We start from the raw sequence: 19,252 nt of genomic DNA, 5'->3' as shown, positions 1-19,252 counted from the left end.
AATATATTTAAATACATTTATCCAACACGAGCCTCTTTAATAGTAGCAGAACATTTCAATCTCCACATTGTTAAACTGCTATTATGAGCAATGACGGTGTTGTGTTCAAAGACACCACGTCATTAAGGTAAACTGTTTCCAGTGTATTTTCCTGCATGCTAGCAAAGTCTACATTCAAGTTAAGAGCTAAGAAGCAAGCGATTAAAATATCCACTTCTTGTCTTTCTTTATTTGTTTGTTTACACACAAACTTTATAAGGTTGTTTGTGATGTTCAGAGTGTCCCTGAATGCATCTCACCATCTGGTAATGAGAATAAGGATGTTCCCAGGATGGAGGGCTAGAGACGTGTATATTTGTGTGTACCATACAGTATTTGGTGCTGGAATTGAACTGTGTTGGTGTGTGACGGTCATCATGAAGTTATGGAAGAGTTATCAAATATAGACTTATATAAATATAGACAAATATATATAACTTGATGTGACGGACGGTGATGCTAATTAGCCCGGCTTTCTTTTGTTCTGGCTATTCAGTACAATATCATAACACAATGTGGTTTCCACTGTAAGGGAAGTACGGACGTATTGAACAATATGTCTGTCGGGTCATACAACACTTAAATCCATACAGCAATTCCAATAATGCGTTAATAATGGGACATATTAATAAAATGTACATATATGGTGGAGACTGGAGGTTCTGCTGGGTTTCTGACAGCAACACCTCATGACAAGCAGACCATGGCTTTGCAGTCACAACAGAACAACGAGGAAAAAGTGGAAGAGGCGTCGATGAACCTGGAGATGCGGGAGGGGGGGGGGGGGTGGGGGGTCTGGATTGATCGTGTGAGAAGATGGTATAGATGTGGATGTTTGCCATCACGGTGCTTACCTCTAATTGGTGTACCGCCTAGGTGGGAGTGGTTTTAATGCAAGAGAGATTTAGTTAGTGATCCACTTCATCAGAGAAAAGAAGCAAAAAAAAAAAAAAAAAACATCTTCTGATATGAATGTGACAGAGATGAGAAGGGACAAAGTGCAATCGAGCGCCTTCCTGAAAGTGTGAAAGTTGATAAGGAAACCCGGCGCTTCACGGATCAGTCGCCATGCATCCAGGTTGTTTTCCCTGCAGACCAACAATGCGGACGCATCCGCCTTTGCTGGACAGCAGCGTTGGAAATAATGGCTGCTATTTGGCCTTCGGTCCTGGACTGCAGCTTTTGTGTATGGATAGCAAAGTAAATAGAGTGGAATCGACAGGGAGTCGGAGGCTTTGGATGCTGGGAATAGTTTTAAAGCACCTCCGTCCTAATTGTCACATGGCCAGAAAATGAAGAATTAGGGATATTTATTGTGTGAATTTCCTCGCTGTTTTCCATTTATTTATCCCTCTACTTCTCTATCGGACTCATTTTTGGTCCGCTAACTCCTCCCACATTACCCAACCGATTCAAGGTCAAAATGTCGACTTCATTCCAAACATGTTAGCTGTCTAGTATAGCTATCTTTTGAAAAGAAAACCCACATTTACTGTGATTTCATAATTTCCGGAATAATTTTCCCAAGAGAAAAAATCATTATTTGGTGCCCCCAGGGAACATTCGTTTTATTCTATGCTGGATTACTTTTAGCGTATTTGATTTTTGCTGCAAATAAATATATGCTGCCCTCTGGAAAGAAGACATTTTTCATAAAAAACAAAACAATTAGGCCATTAGGCCCCAAAACGGGAATATATGTATTATTTCACACTGAACCATACGTATGTACATTTTTTTTGTTTTTCATTTAAATTGTTGCTATTATTGTACTGCTTCTATTGATCCTTATTTCTTATTTGTAGCATGTCCTTGAGTGCCCAGAAAGGTGACTAGAAATATCATTAATGATTATTATCCTAGACATTTTTTTCCCCCAATGGGAAAATAGCATCTATGATCTTTACACTATTCATTTTGAATATATATTTTTTACATTTTTGTATATAAAATATTTATTGGGTATTCCAGCGTATACTAATAATGCAAAAAAATACTAATAAAAGCTAATATTTAGTTTACACGTGTAGCCTTAAATGCATTTTTTTTTATTTTTCACCCATAAGAATTGAAAAAGTGTTATTTTCCCATTTTTTTCTGGCCTGAGAAGTTTCAAGTCAATTGCAATAATGTAAAGCCTGATGCAACAGCAGATGTTGGGAAGACGTGGGGGCGGGGGCGGGGGCGGGGGCGGATAAAAGGAGCTGTTAGTCTGAGGGCAACACATACATATCAGCGCTTTTCCAGGCACCCCCTCTCGACTACAGCACAGAAGGAAAACTAATTAAAAGTTTTCTTGGTAGACCTAATAGTTAAAAAAAAAAAAAGTCACGCACACACAATCACAGCGTTTTTTTTTTTCATTTGCAAATAAATAAAAAAAATAGCGTTGTCTTAATTTGCTACTTTGGTTTTGTTTGTGCTGCTGACCTGCTTCTGACAGCGGCAGACAGCGCTCTGCCTGACATCCTCTCAATGAAAGCTAATCTTTAATCTCTGCGTGGGATTCATTCAGTCACGATAAAACACGGAGAAGAAAAAAGTACATGAAACAAAGCGGAATAGAAGGAGAAAAGAGGAAGACTAAACCTGGCCGCCTGACACTCTTATTGTGGCCGTGTGTGACCTCGCCAAGGAGGATGTTTCTGGGGCTGTGTGGCATCGTCATCATAACGTCTGACCAAGAACAGTTCTTGAGTGAAATGATGACTGAGATGTTTCAATCCTTCATAGAAATGAGTGTGTGTGCAAAAAAGGTTGGGGACCCCTGGTCTACACGACCTGGGTAAGGTTTCTAGCATGTGTGCTCCTCGTTTTTGTCCGTTTTCACATGGAGGTGATGCTGCCGTGAATGCATTTTCATATTTGGTGTATTTCCACCTGACGTTTTTTTGACACACTTGCCATCATCATAGAAAGTTTTGTAGATCCATACAATAAAAGCATACACTATAATAATAATAATAATACAACAAATATCATGATGATATCGTAAAATAACAATAATAAAAAAAGGTCAAAGTGTACCTGAGTGAAGCTGTCTGATGCGTCCATTGCTGCTGCTGATGTCCACAGGAAGCATGTCCTTGAACCAGGAGATCTCCGGGTCAGGATTTCCGCTAGCCGCGCACAACATGATGGCGGTTCTGGTCCGTTCCACCACCTTCAGCTGGGGGCCCATGTCAATGGTGGGAAAGCCATGGGGGATCTGGTTCTCTGCAAATGAAAATATATATACATATGGGTCAGCACAATTACCGGATTTTCGGGACTATAAGTTGCTCCGGAGTATAAGTCGTACAAGGCCAAAAATGCATAATTAGGTAGAAAAAAACATACATAAGTCGCACTGGAGTATAAGTCCCACAGGGCCAAAAATGCATAATCAGGTAGGAAAAAACATACATAAGTCGCTGCGGAGTATAAGTCCCACAGGGCCAAAAATGCATAATTAGGTAGAAAAAAACATACATAAGTCGCACTGGAGTATAAGTTGCACAAGGCCAAAAATGCATAATCAGGTAGGAAAAAACATACATAAGTCGCTGCGGAGTATAAGTCCCACAGGGCCAAAAATGCATAATTAGGTAGAAAAAAAACATACATAAGTCATACTGGAGTATAAGTCCCACAGGGCCAAAAATGCATAATTAGGTAGAAAAAAACATACATAAGTCGCACTGGAGTATAAGTTGCACAAGGCCAAAAATGCATAATCAGGTAGGAAAAAACATACATAAGTCGCTGCGGAGTATAAGTCCCACAAGGCCAAAAATGCATAATCAGGTAGAAAAAAACATACATAAGTCGTACTGGAGTATAAGTCCCACAGGGCCAAAAATGCATAATTAGGTAGAAAAAAAACATACATAAGTCGCACTGGAGTATAAGTCCCACAGGGCCAAAAATGCATAATTAGGTAGGAAAAAACATACATAAGTCGCTGCGGAGTATGAGTCGCACAAGGCCAAAAATGCATAATTAGGTAGAAAAAAACATACATAAGTCGCACTGGAGTATAAGTTGCACAAGGCCAAAAATGCATAATCAGGTAGGAAAAAACATACATAAGTCGCTGCGGAGTATAAGTCCCACAGGGCCAAAAATGCATAATTAGGTAGAAAAAAAACATACATAAGTCGCACTGGAGTATAAGTCGCACAAGGCCAAAAATGCATAATTAGGTAAGATATGCTAACACAATGCTTATTCAGCTACACCAAAAATAAACATGAACACAAAAGGTGTCCATTGCTTACGGAACAAACACTTTTTTCATTTATATAAGTCGCTCTGGAGTATAAGTCGCAGGAACAGCCAACCTATGAAAAAAAGTGCGACTTATAGTCCGGAAAATACGGTACTAAATTACGCCTTTGGGAGCATCAAGGTTGGAGGACGAGGAGCCATTCTTTGGGTGACAGGCGGGGGTCCACCCTGGACCGGTCACCAGCAGATCGAAGCAAGTTGGCTGGTCGAGAGTCCAGAGCGCTAGCCATTAAGCTATTTGATCCAGCAGGATTGTTCCGGTTTCAGGAAGTGATGTTTACTACAAGTTGTACTTTGTGGATCATTTAGAGTATCTGCTATCGTTTCTGTGAGGCAACGTGCCAACACTATCAAAGATAAATGATGGAAAGAGTGATTGCGTTGACGATCCAACACCTCCATGTTGGGCTCACGAGCTTGTGCTCCAGCCTGAGCCCTTAACGGCGTCATTAACGACTTCCTATCTAACTTTAATTTCTCCTTAACCTTCTTGGAATCCTCCCTCTTCCTTCCGTGTGCCATCTTTTATTCACTCGGCAGACAATATTGACATTGAGATTAAAGGAAATCAATACAAAGTGAGGCAAGTGCATATTCTGCATAAGACATTATTCCCGTGGCCTTTTTCCCTTGTCCAAATCTATATTTAAACTTCTTGCAATGACGATGTGAAGTTCAATCATTTCTTTTTCTCTCTCCGGAGCCCGCATTTTCAAACTGGCAGAGCCTGAGTCAACAGCGCCTCTGCTGGCCGCAGCAAGTACTGCACTCTCTTTTGCTGCCGTTGATGTAATTTATTTCATAAAACTGACCAAAGGGCGGCACGGCGGTCTGGTGGTTAGTGCGCAGACCTCACAGCTAGGAGACCAGGGTTCAATTCCCAACCTCGGCCATCTCTGTGTGGAGTTTGCATGTTCTCCCCGTGCATGCGTGGGTTTTCTCCGGGTACTCCGGTTTCCTCCCACATTCCAAAAACATGCTAGGTTAATTAGCCACTCCAAATTGTCCATAGGTATGAATGTGAGTGTGAATGGTTGTTTGTCTATATGTGCCAGTGATTGGTACACCAGTCCAGGGTGTACCCCGCCTCTCGCCCAAAGACAGCTGGGATAGGCTCCAGCATACCCCCATGGCAGAAAATGAATGAATGAATGAACGAAGGGCGGCACGGTGGTCTAGGGGTTAGCGCACAGACCTCACAGCTAGGACACCAGGGTTCAATTCCACCCTCGGGCATCTCTGTGTGGAGTTTGCATGTTCTCCCCGTGCATGCGTGGGTTTTCTCCGGGTACTCCGGTTTCCTCCCACATTCCAAAAACATGCTAGGTTAATTAGCCACTCCAAATTGTCCATAGGTATGAATGTGAGTGTGAATGGTTGTTTGTCTATATGTGCCCTGTGATTGGCTGGCGACCAGTCCAGGGTGTACCCCGCCTCTCGCCCAAGACAGCTGGGATAGGCTCCGGGTTTTCTCCGGGTACTCCGGTTTCCTCCCACATTCCAAAAACATGCTAGGTTAATTGGCCACTCCAAATTGTCCATAGGTATGAATGTGAGTGTGAATGGTTGTTTGTCTATATGTGCCCTGTGATTGGCTGGCGACCAGTCTAGGGTGTACCCCGCCTTACGCCCGAAGACAGCTGGGATAGGCTCCAGCACCCCCGCGACCCTCGTGAGGAAAAAGCGGTAGAAAATGAATGAATGAATGAACGAAGACATTCCAATAATGGCTGAAGCCCTACTTGAAAACGCTTAACAACAACCTGACTAATATGTTGATGATTACAAGATCATACACGTTTTGTCTCCTCATTTGCATACCTGCCTTATTTTCTTGTCAAATAAAAAGTTCTCAACGTTCTCTCACACTTTACAAAGCCTTTGTGGAGATGCTGAGCTCTGCCTGGTGACTCCTGTTGCTGGTTCCGTCTGCCAAGTCATTTGGCGAAGACAAAGACGAGCCTTTGCTCACGTTGGCAGACGGAGACAAGGAGTAGAACGTTCGGAAGGGAACCAGATGAATGAATGAATAAATTGGCAATTTTTTGAAGAAAAAACGTAAAAAAAAAAAAAACACAATCGGGAAAGATGTGGACATCTGTCAAACGGAGACACAATCTCTCTATCAAAGCGTATTTGATGTCTTGGTGCGCTACTGAAGCCATAAGGCACAGCAGATGTTTATTAATGCAACAATGCCTGATATCAGCGACATCGAACAGACGTGGTTTGGACACACGACTAGCGCGGAAGAAGACCAGGACATCGGACGCAAACATAACATTGGGAGATGCGAGCAGGCCATGACGTAAGAGTGGTGCGGGGGGGTCACAGAGTCGAATGCATTAGAAAAATAACATCGGGAGGGGCGTGTGGGGCAAGAAAAAAGAAGCCCTTTATTGTAATGAGTCCAATTAAGAGGACATGATGCGGTGCTAAGCTACTGCGGCAAGGAGGTGAAGGCTCCATCGGGCAGGTGCAAGGAGAAGAAGAGCGATGAAAGGAGTAAGGAAGAAGAAGAGGAGCGCAGTGGAGGGACGGGGTGAGCACCGGGGAGGGGTTGCATGCCAACCTCCTGCCAGCTCCAATTACCAGTGTGAGTGGAGCGTGGCAGCGAGGGCGATGGCTCTAATCAGAGCCCCGCTGAAATAGACCCGTCCTCGTCCTACTGTCCCACTGGGAGGCGGCTGGATCTCAATACTGCGTTAATGTCAGCCCCATTCCCACACCCCCCCACGCACTCCTCCACACAAAAACCCAAACATCTCCATGGGGGGAAACACTCGAGGCAACCCGGTTCCTCCTCGTAATAAGGCAGGCCTGACACGCGCCGCCCTCAAGATGCAAGACACTTCTTGCCTCGTTCTCATTTCGCTGCTTTCTCATTACTGCCTTCAATCCGCAGAGTGGAGGGGGGGGGGGGCACAAATGATATGTGCAGCTATGAATGTCGAAAGAACCGCTATGACGAGGACGTACACTTTCAAAATGTATAGCATATGTTGGGGAATATTCATGAGGATACGTTGCTGCAGCATGGCGTGTGTGTTGTGTGTGGTGTGTGTGTGTGTGTGTGTGCGTGCATGTGTGTGTGTTTACTTAGCTTCCTTCTGCATCAATATCACCTCGCATCAATATGCACAATTCCCTCAAACAATACCCTTGAACATTTAAAACCCCTCCTTCTCCCCCCTTCTGGTTGGCTGCGGTTACTTTTACCATTGACATTAAACACAACAGGCCTCTTTGACGCCACACCGACTGCCTGCAAATCAGCCGTGGCATCTGTAAAGCTGGCATCTACGGCACAGATTAAAAGGAAAACTGTACTTTTATTTGGAATTTTGCCCATCGTCCACAATCCTGATGTGAAACATGATGACGTTTCTTCCCTTTTTCTGTGAGTTCTAAAGAGAGGGGAAAAAAAAAGGCTAGCATGGGGCAGCTAACAATGCACATGATGCATTGTTAGCACCTACCCATGCCGTCTATAAAGCCTGCGGAAAAAGCTACAGCAACATTGTCACTCCACTACCCAGTTGTGAGGTGCGATACCGCTGATTTCTGGCGTCACCGATATTCTTCCGATTGTGCAAATGCAGTAAATTTACAGTAAACTAGTACATTTTACAAAGTAGTGTAATTCAAATCATGGCGCAGCTCATTAAATAATTAATATAAGATATCAGTGGATACATACATTTCCTCAAATGACTGATGTTGATTGATTTTAGAGCCTAAACATCTTGGTATCGCAAGTATCGATATCTCAGTATCGAACTGCACATCCTACTACCGAGAGGTAATGTACTAGGCTAAAAATGCTTGAATTGAATTGAACAGTTCAACAGGAAGCACAAGTAAATGAGTAACTGTAAGCGAGTATTACATGATGAAACGGTTAGCGCCAGTGTTCCACGCTAACGCTGACAATGTTGTTCCCCCGTAGTTGGCTCTGTCTGGCAGCCAGCGACATTACGCTGTTCTAAAACAAATAGGAGTGTCATAAAAAAATATCTACATGTGCAGTTGGATCTGCATGGGTGACTACATCTTCATCACAAGCATAGACATTACAGCTTATTGGAGATTTAGTAGCAATGTGTAAACAAGTGAACTTCATTGTATGGCTTAAGGTGTTTTTTACTTTAAGATTCCGCTGACTTTTTGACGTTTTTTAAATTGTCCTATCATGATACATGCCATAAATATTGTTATATATGCTAAGGTTCATATCATTTCCATAGCATTCGTGAAAGGATCACGGCACATTTACAGCAAGGTATATGCACGTGTTCCGCCATGGCGGCCATGTGCAATTTGGACAACAAAGGCCTTCCCTTTGTGAGGGCAGAAGCATTGATGGCGTAAATCTCCAAGGTGATGAAAAAGATAAAGATCCAAATACCTCCCCCCCTCCCTTGGCATGAAAGCCCCCATTCACCACTTTCTACGAGGCAGATACATTGTGGTTAGGACGGGTCGGGATGGGAATGGTCATGGTTACTCCCAAACGATATCAGCGAGTGTTGTGAAAGTCGCTATGGCAATGGAAGCACATCATCTAAACATTCCGTGCACGCAGCCGACACACCTTGACGCAATGGAGCGTCACCAAAACAAAGTCACAGCCAAAGCAAAAACAAGACATCGCGGTTGTTGACGTTTATCCGACCGCTCTCGGAGTAAAACGAGTGGAATGCATGCTATGACCTTTGGAACAATATACTTTTTGGTCGGGCTTAGCGCTTTTATTTCCTCGCCAACGGGCACATAATCAATAGCAGTCATCTAATTCTCCAACCCCCCCATCCACCCGCAAGTCCTTTCTCCTTTTTCTTTCACTTTTATCACCTCCATCTCTCCACTTTCCCTTTTCTCTCTTTGGGCCAATCTGATATCGTACTTCCACTGTCACGGCGATGATGCACGGCCCCGCCACCATCCTCTTATTTATGCCTCTTTAGTACGCAACCCTGGCCTGAGACCCGCCGCAGCAACCCAAGGGTGCTTCTCTCAATGCGGCCTTCTGCTGACCGAGTCACCTTGCCTGGCGACGAGTCGGCCTGCACGGCATCCCGTCCTCCGTTACGAGGGACATTCTGTAGCGGGATGCAGCTGTACATTGCCGTCTAACCGCATTTGGTTACATATTTATTTATAGGTCAGTTTTTAGGACGTTTGTTTATTTTAATTAGGGTTTTTTTGGGGCCAATACCGATTTTTTTCCATCACCCTTCGCCGATGACCGATTTTGCTTGGGCCGATATTTGCAGCCGATACTGCTTTGATTGATCCCTCAATTTACATGAAAAAATGACCATGATGACAAATATTACAGGTCTCATGTTTAAACAAATATTTATTGAAATGTAAACACTGAACACAGTAGGATTCAGCTGTCTTAAACACATTTAAACGGCATTATCAACTTTAAAGGAATAATAATAATAATAATAATAATAATAATAATAATAATAATAATAATAATAATAATAATAATAATAATAATAATAATAATAATAATAATAATAATAATAATAATAATAATATCAACCATGTGCAAAACATTTCTGTCGTAGTTGAAATTTATCTAGCATCAATGTGATGACTGCGCCTCCGCAGCGTGACGCAACACAAAGCTGCCCCGGCGGATGCCTGACTGTAAATCATGCGGCGGAAAAATATATCGGCGAACCCACGTGCGTATCGGCCGATACCGATTCAAGGAAAAAACACCAATATCGGCCCGATCCTTAATTTTAATAATATTTTATTAATTTTGATTTCATTGTTACTTTTACATTTATTTATAACAGGTTTATTATTAGTTTATTTAATTTTTTCAGTTATTGTTTCCTTTTTTATTTTTAACTTCTGTTTATTTAGTTTTATGATTTTTTTGGTAACAGTTTAATAACTGCTGAAGACAGAGAAGAAGTAGGATGAAATCAGCTCTGCTTCTTCCTGTTCCCTTTCGTAAGTGTTGAATCATGTGATCATGTGATGTTCCTTGACATAACGTACACAGATACAAGACTTTGATAGTAGACCGTTAGGATTATGGTATTATGATATTATGGTATTACGGTGTACACAGTTTGTGGTTTATTGTTAATTTAATCGCCTTAGAGATATAAGTTTAAAAAAAAAAAAACACAAGTCTCAGGCCAGATTCCTGCAGTAACGTGACGTGGCTAATAAGACAAATTGTTCCTCCTGGAGATGGCGGATGAAAAGAACACGGACGGGGTCCAACATCAGGAGAGCATCCAGATGTTTGAGCCGTAATCTTTCCCTCAGGTCCTATTCCTCCTCTCTTGCTGAAAAAACCTTGTTGTACGTTAGCAGGTAAGTACAGGATATATGGTAGGATTTATCGGACATACTGTATAATAAAGCATACTAATTTATATCTCGTATGCAATATACTTATCAGGCTTGCCAACCTTGAAGAAATGTCATTTAAATGTACTTTATGTTACATGCTTGGTGGAAGTATTCCTCTATAGGAACAGCTTTTCCCAGTTTTTTTCCGAGGCTGGACTCCTTCCCTTGGTCAGTGTACCGTGTACGAACTCAAAGATAAGATGGTAACATAGGTCCACGTTTATTGGATGCAGACTATCGTGACACAACGCTGGTCGTGGAAATTTGGTCATTACATGTTTTTTTTGTGGGACTACTACTACTACTACTTTAAAAAAACTCAGATCCACCGATCATGGTGGAAAAGGCTATTAGCAACTCCAGACATCGGCAAGCTTGTAATTTGTACACATGCAGGTAAGACGCTCCCTGTATGCGCACTCTATACTGCTACACACGGACGTTAGGGCTAGTCCAACGTCGCCCATGGTCACCACTTCCAACCACTTCTGCCTGATGTTTGCATCTGACGGAAAGTAAGCCGTCCCTCAAACCTGAGCAAATATTCCTCGGAAGCCATTGCTCCGTGCTAACATGGTGAAATCTTGGACAAGATGGGGGGAGGGGGGCAAGCCTACAGCTCTTTGAAACCGAGTATTTAGAGCCATCCCAAACTTCACTTCCAAATGTGCAAACCTCCTTATCTGAAAGGTTGGCATGGTTTAACACCAGAATAAACTACATTTCATTCCAACTACATTTAAAGGTCAGAAAATTGGAAAAAGCACAAAAACTAACAAAAAAAACACACATAAGAAAACGTCAGCATGTTCCGGCTAAGGACGCCCAAGCTCACATACGTGCACGCTTGGCCTGTAAACATGCGGAAAGAAAAAGGGTCAGGGCGAAGGCCTCCTGCCCCCCCATTAGCCAGTTCATCGAGTACAGGCATGAGTACCCCCCCCCGACGTGGCCGGACCCATCCATCCATAGCAAGTCAGGGCCTGGGGAGCCGTTGACTCATTGGCCTGCAAAGCCGTAAGGTGGACCTTGCCCTCTACCACCGGCTTACGGGCTCAGGGCACCGTTATTAGCAGATTGGAAACGTGAACCGTGGTCCGGCTACGTTCTACCGTGATGTAACTTGGTCACGTGGAAGTCTAATGTTTCTACACTTTTCATTACAGCCACCATTTTGGCAATAGTCTATCTCGTCAACACTATACAAGGTCATCTTGGTAATGGTAATGGTAATGGTTTAATTTCATTTGAACATGCATCAGATTACAATTGAGTGCATCCCATAATCAGTTCCCAGTTCCACATGTCCAAAAGGAGTAGGAAGAAGCAAAGCTTAGTAAATCCTACCCCTCCATCTGGTACTTTTACAATCACTAACTGTTACATTTGTTCACTTCCTGCTTTCCTAATATACATATTTTTTATTTTATAATTATTTTATGAATTTTTATTAATTTAATTTTTATTAGGTACCGAAGTACGAGGTGATATGACCATAAAATGAAAGGTTTTTTGCTCATTGTTGTGCATTGTTTGATTTCCTTACTCAATCCATTCCATAGTTCGATTCCACATACTGAAATGCTATGGCTAGCATAACGTAGTCCTAGCATAGAAGTGTTTCAAATGTACTTCTTCCCTGAGATCATATTTCTCCTCTCTTGTAGAGAAGTATTGGATGACATTTTTAGCTAATTGGTTATTTTTTAGCCTTATGCATTATTTTAGCTGTTTGAAGATGAACTATATCAGCAAGTTGAAGTATTTGTCATTTTACAAATAAGGAGTTAGTATGTTCTCTGTAGGCGGCATGATGAATTATCCTTACTGACCTTTTTTGCATTACATTTTTGCAGTACATCTTACCGTTTTAATTAGTTTACAGCTTATATAGCAGTATAAATGTAGTATCCACTCAAAATGAGTCAATGCAGCAAATATTGTCTAAATATCTGGCAACAAAAGTGGAATTGAGCAGAGCTGCACGGGTTTTTAGTGAGAGCCGCTTCCATGATGACGTCACCGATGGAGCAGGTGTTTGCTCGAGGATGCACAACAAGAGCTCGATGGGGGTTCAGGACATACTTGACCCCCCCCATGCTTCCTACTGTAGTACGTTGGAAAAGTGCCCTGCAGCACAGCTTCTGCTGAGAGTGACGGCACCACCACCGTTGTTGACTGGAGCCACAGTCATCTTGCCCATCATTGCGTCTGTAGTCCAGAGTGGACTGTCCTACATTTCAGTGCCCTTCTTTGGTGTCACCAGGAAGACAGCCTGGTCAGCGTACACCTGATTTGAACAACAAATCACAACAACACCTAACAAGTCATGTGGACGGTCATCTTCTCCTAATACCGAGGAGGAAAACACCTCCACGAATGCAAACTTGCAACATTTCCAATGACTCGGCAGTAGCGCCTGATCTCCCCCGTCTTAATTATCACAAAAGAAGCTCCCTTAAATCAAGTCAGCGCAAGCAAGAATAGCGGTGCATTAGTGAAGAACGCCAACAAGCCGCGGTTCACCTGCATCTACCCGTCAATAAACAAAGTAACATCTGCACGACAGCCAGCCGTCGCAATAATAAAATCAACCGAGCTCTCACAAGCCTTCAAAACAATCTGGTAGAAATAATAACAACCAAAAGCTGGTTGTTATGGTGTCTGTGGGGGATATTTAGCAGCACACGTCAATTTGCGCATGCCCCCCCCCCCCCACCCCCCGTTCTTGTTTGCTGACAATTGGCAGATATGAAGTGATGTGCATGTCTTGTCACATCTTCAATATACGCTGCAGGCCCCCGGCCGACAACATCCAGACAAGAGGTTCGATACGTCCTGAGAATGAGCTATGGCAACAACCGATAAGTGCAATTGCCCTGCACTCTCCATTAAAAGCACGGGGGCGACGCTTGGACATGCACACCGTGCACGGACACTGGACCGTGCTTGAACGCTTAGCTTGGTGCTAGGTGCTACTAAATGAAATAGAAATAGGAGCAGGGAAAACAATATAGGAGCAATACAACTACACATACTGAGCTAAACATACGCTCATACACATCACTGACATCCCAACATGGGAATTTTTGCCCCATTCGCTCCGTGCTTGCCCCGACATTCCCAATTTCAAAAACAACTAAAAACCCACCTCTTTAAATTGGTTTTTAGTGTCTAACTTTTTATACCCGACTGCTGTGCCCCGCTTTTACCCATGTTGGAAAAGCAATATTTGCAATATTTCCATCACTACCTCGAAAACATATATTTATTTAACAACTCAATACACTCATTACAATACACTCATATGTGACTTTTACTCATCTGTATACAACAGTCATTATTTGCACTAAATTTGCACATCATTGCACTAAAATTAATATATCTGCAATATGTCTGCTCCTGTATATTATGTGTATATTTTGGATTTCTTGTATATATCTTGTATAATGACAATAAAGGCCATTCCATTCCATTCCATTCCATTCCATTCCATGTTTTAGCTGTGTATAAACGAATGAATGTTGGTCTCACAGCTAGGAGACCAGGGTTCAATTCCACCCTCGGCCATCTCTGTGTGGAGTTTGCATGTTCTCCCCGTGCATGCGTGGGTTTTCTCCGGGTACTCCGGTTTCCTCCCACATTCCAAAAACATGCTAGGTTAATTAGCCACTCCAAATTGTCCATAGGTATGAATGTGAGTGTGAATGGTTGTTTGTCTATACATATGTGCCCTGTGATTGGCTGGCCACCAGTCCAGGGTGGACCCCGCCTCTCTCCCGAAGACAGCTGGGATAGGCTCCAGCACCACCCGCAACCCTTGTGAGGAAAAACGTATCTTTTACTCGCTGTTTACTTGCTTTTATTCAACTTCATTTTTTCTCTAAAGTGTCTTTGAGTATTTTGAAAAGCGCTATACAAATAAAATGTATTATTATTATTTATCATTATTAATGGAGCGTTGTCCGTACCGCCAGCAAGCATATTTCGTACATTTTGCTAATGTCAGGTTTGATTGAAATGTACATTTTTTTTTTGGACTTTCATATTTTTCCACTTTTCTATTGTTTGTCTGTGGACAAGAACTAAGCAGCCGGTCCAAAGACTGAGTGACCGTCCACAGCTGCTCTGAATTTTAGTGAGAATAAAGAGCTTCACTGCCCCCCCCCCCCCACCCCGGAATAAAATGATTGGCTAAAATGTCTGAAGCTTGTACACACAAAAAAAAAGACTTTTCATGTGTCTTTGCCAAGACCACTTGGCGTCCGAGCCGGACCCGTTTCCGAAATGCCTCTCAGGCTGTTTCAGGGATTTGTCCAAAAAGAAAAAGGAAATCCGTTCTTGAAGCTGCAGATGTTTTTTTTTCGGGGTGGATTCTAATACCCCGAAATTACACAGAATTTTATGAGAGGAGGGCACTATAATCTCATTCACCACACATACTGAAAACAAAACAGGATTTCTCAACTCCAAACTCCAAATTGCATGTCTGCCGTGTGGTTTCGCTCCTGCTGGCTCGCTCCAACTTTCTTTTATTTTTGGTCATTGATTGAGGTTTTTTCTCCTTTGCTGCCCACGTTCTCCTTCCCCGCCTTCCTTCCTTCCTCCCTCCCTCCCTCCTCGGCTCCCCGAGGCCACAGACACGATGATCATCGCTGACAGTGCAGCGTTTGCTCTTTACAGATACAGCTCGCCAAAAGCACACAGCAAATTGATGGACAAGCAGAGATGATAAAAATGTTGCCCGAGACCATCCCTACGTCTGAAATATGACACTAGAAAACCCAATTTAAACTTTTGGAAGACATTTATCAGTCACTTCTTTTAAACGGCTTTTGTCACATGAGGTAGAGGTATCGTTGATCGATCGTACGCAGGAAGACGAGAGGGAGAAAAAGGTCACAGGTAAATGAATTTACCAGGGATTCGATCCAAGGACACGTTTGTCAATGCATTTGGTGGATAATGGAGACTAAAATCTCTTTGAAACATTTACTGAGAAGAAATGAAGTGCCACGGATACTCGGGCGTTGCTTCAAAGAACTTGGGTAACATACCCTATTCTGCTCACAACCACTAGGGGGCATGATTCCATTCCTGGTATCAACCAGGAATAACAAGCGGTCTTGTGGTTGAAGTGCTAACGCTTGTGCGACGAAGCTGTGACATCAAACTGACTTTTGGTTTGACCTTGACCGTTATTTCGATGCCGCTGTGCGTCCACGGTGTCGGCCGGGTGAAGCCACCCGCTCTCACCAGGAAAGGTGCATTCATGTGCTTGAGTTCCATCCAGGTAAGTCAGGGGTCTCCGGCCAGTCAGAATCTGCTAATCACTTTTCAATTAGCGCTACAAAGTCAACCCTGACATGGGGTTCGGTAGCAGTCCGGAAGTACTTGGAAGTGTGACCAATCACAGCGAAGTGGGCGTGGTCATGAGAGAAATAAATTAAAACAAACCGTTTCGGAAATCCAGCTGGAATAGGTGCAGATTCTGGAAGATCTACAGAGTTTTCTACGCGGGTTATTGTGTGTAGCTGCTCTATCGGAGTCCACAATACCAATACCAAGGGCCCAAAAATGAGCATAATAAACAAAAGTATTGTGCGGTGAAGTGATTCACTGGGACAACAACGCAGCAAACCAAAGCCGTCCTCGCGTCCTTGGTCGTGTGAGGCCGCAGACTTGTATTTATTATTTTTAATTATTGTAATACTATTATTTATTTTTATTATATTATTTTCAGCATTTTCATTTAACGATAATTAAAGTATTTTGTATTCACAATGCTTGTATTGGCAACTTTTGTTTTATTATATTTTGTATATATTTGTATTTCTTTCAATTGATGTTTTTATTGAAACTTTCAGATAATGAGGTTTGCACATTTGGAAGTGAGCCCTGAAAGAAGTTTAGCATGGTTCAAATCGCTCCGTTTGAAAAGGCGTGGTCAAACTGTTCCTTTCTGATGTCACAGAGGGGCGGACTTCCTTATATGGTTAATAGTTGGGAGGCACGTTGGGCATGTGAAAACAGAGCGTTTTGGCAGGAAGCACAAATCAAAGGAAATAAATAAAACTGATGCAAGGTGCTGATTCTGGAAAATCGTTTTCTGTGCGCGTTATTGTGTGTAGCTGCTCTATAGGAGTCCACAACCCAATACCAAGGGCCCAAAAATGAGCATAATAAACGGAGGTATTGTGCTGTGAAGTGATTCACTGGGACAACAACGCAGCAAACCAAAGCCGTCCTCGCGTCCTTGGTCGTGTGAGGCCGCAGACCGTGGGCCGTCCACTCCGCCATATTGTCTACGTCTTTGTGAGAGGCGAGCAAAGACAAATGCAGTTTGTAACTGTCAGCCCGGATATGATCTACGGCGCCAGGCCTCCAGCAGCAGATGGTGGGAGATATTAAATCTCAGACACAGAGGAGCTCGCAAACACACCTGAAGAGGTAAAAGCCTGCACTTGTGTGCGTCCGCAATACGCACACATGTTGTGACAACAAACACCAACCGCGCAACCTGCTCCGGCCGACCGTTTAACGCCAAGCCCGCCAACATGCCGAGCCATTCAGTTGGCGTTTAAAGACACAATGGCGTGGGGAGCCTATCTGTTACACAACATACCATATTTCTGCTCATTGTCAAGCATTTGAATAGCGGAGAGCAAAGGAAGGGATTAAGTTGTCGGAGAAGCACGGCCGCGTGTTAAATCATTCCACTATAGCTCATGTACGTATTTATCTTCGCCCGTTGAAGAGGCGCAATGAGATTTCCCAGCTATTTATCCAGCCGGTTGTGTTGTCCGCACTTGCCCGGCTGCTGGGATATTTATTACCGGCATTGTGCCGCAGCGCTTCCCTTGCCTCTGCACCCGGGGACTGCGATGGCGGACGAGCAAATAAAAGGAAGCGGCGAGGCTGTAATTTGTTTACCGACACCAATCACGGCGCCGCTAAATACAGTCAAGCTGCAAACCGACGAGGGTTCCAAAAGATACATCTCCTTTCACAGCCCGACGTGCGCATATGTCAGCGCTATTAATATTCCGAGGAGCAGCGTCGTCCCGATGTTTTTTGTGGGTTTTTTCTTCTTTGATACGAAGGGGAGCTGGGGGTACTCGCTTGGCGCTTTGCGTGACCTTTACAAACACCAAACTTTCTGAGATTACGAGTTCAAAGTGGGTTGACAGGCGGGTTCACTTCAAAAACTTTATGCAGCCGCCGTCTGGGGAAAAAAAAAAAAAAAAAATTCTAATTTATACTCTGGCAGGGGAGGACTTTGGTAATGATGGGGCTTTTGATCTGTTAGCATTAGATAACATTTCGCCTTTCGAGAGATACGTCTGCAGTCTTCCTAAGGACGAGACGACGCCCTCCAAACAGAAAGCCTGGATAAATATTGAAGACAAAAGATAGCCGCCATTAAAAGATAAATGCTTTTTCTTTTACTTTGCAACGGCACGGTCGGTACGCCCGGTACTTGTGTCTACTGGGGAGTGAAGCTTTCCAAACGACACCGGCCTGTGGCTGTAGGCAACCTCCTGATGTCCATCTCTGCATGCACTATGCTACTCAGCTGTTACAATGAACTCATCTGCAGTATTGATCTAAATATAATGACCACATTTATTCATTTTCTACCACTTATACTCACGAGGGTCGCTGGGGTGCTGGAGCCTATCCCAGCTGTCTTCAGGCGAGAATATAATATATATATATATAATATAATATTTAAATGTGTACATTCTAACTATCATCCAAGTGTAAAAAGAAGGTCATCACATTGAATACTACATACTATAATATATAATATAGTATAACAAAATAAGTCAATAACATTATACGTGGTACGAGGTGCATTATTACAATTAAAAAAAAAAAAACCAAAATAATCAAAATAAACAAAATAAACAAAAATAAATAAAAAATACAAAAAATTAAAAAAAAAAAACCTTAAACTGTATTATGGAAAGCAGGAAGTGAACAAATGTAACAGTTACTGATTGTAAAAGTACCAGATGGAGGGGTAGGATTTAATAAGCTTTGCTTCTTCCTACTCCTTTTGGACATGTGGAACTGGGAACTTCAAATGAAATTAAACCATTACCATTATATTTAAATATGTATATTCTTAACTATCATTCAAGTGTAAAAAGAAGGACGTTGGAGGATGACAAAGTGGGGGGGGGGGGGGGGGGGTGCTGTTAAAGCACGGTAGCAAACTCTAGCCAAGTTGGACTTTGGCATTTTGGTTAAAAGCCCCCCCCCCACACACACACACAGACTGGGGAGAGCGCTCAAACCAAGGACATTGTGTAACTGGACCAAAGTCACTATGAGACACGCAGGCATGGACCTCCAATGCAAACAATCTTAGTCTAATTCACTTTTATTGTCATTTTTTGTCCTATGGAAATATTAGCATCATCTTCACAGGCCTCATGCTTTGTTATGTCTCATCGTCTGTGTTGGCTATAGTGGACACTCTGGGCGATGACCGGAGGGAACAATGAGTCGTTACACGGGTAACGATGCCTGAGCTCTGACCTGCAGC

General features: G+C 42.9%; 1 protein-coding gene across 15 annotated transcripts in view; it reads right to left on the bottom strand.

The window, feature by feature from the left end:
- The window catches only part of LOC131109441 (receptor-type tyrosine-protein phosphatase F-like), a 185,117-nt gene that overhangs the window by 73,473 nt on the left and 92,392 nt on the right, over window positions 1-19,252 (bottom strand). For 8 of the 15 annotated variants that reach the window (XM_058061446.1, XM_058061454.1, XM_058061451.1 and 5 more), the window contains exons 5-6: window positions 3,067-3,255; window positions 894-911 (exon numbers count right to left, since the gene is read on the bottom strand). In XM_058061446.1, the coding sequence (XP_057917429.1) occupies window positions 894-911; window positions 3,067-3,255 (207 nt within the window). The remainder of the gene's footprint in view (window positions 1-893; window positions 912-3,066; window positions 3,256-19,252) is intronic. The other 7 variants (XM_058061449.1, XM_058061455.1, XM_058061458.1 and 4 more) reach the window with 1 other exon arrangement.

Source organism: Doryrhamphus excisus, chromosome 22 (assembly GCF_030265055.1).
Source record: "Doryrhamphus excisus isolate RoL2022-K1 chromosome 22, RoL_Dexc_1.0, whole genome shotgun sequence".
In the NCBI taxonomy this organism is placed as follows: Eukaryota; Metazoa; Chordata; class Actinopteri; order Syngnathiformes; family Syngnathidae; genus Doryrhamphus; species Doryrhamphus excisus.
The sequence above is the reverse complement of the archived record's forward strand: the minus strand, read 5'-3'. Positions and strand labels throughout refer to the sequence as shown.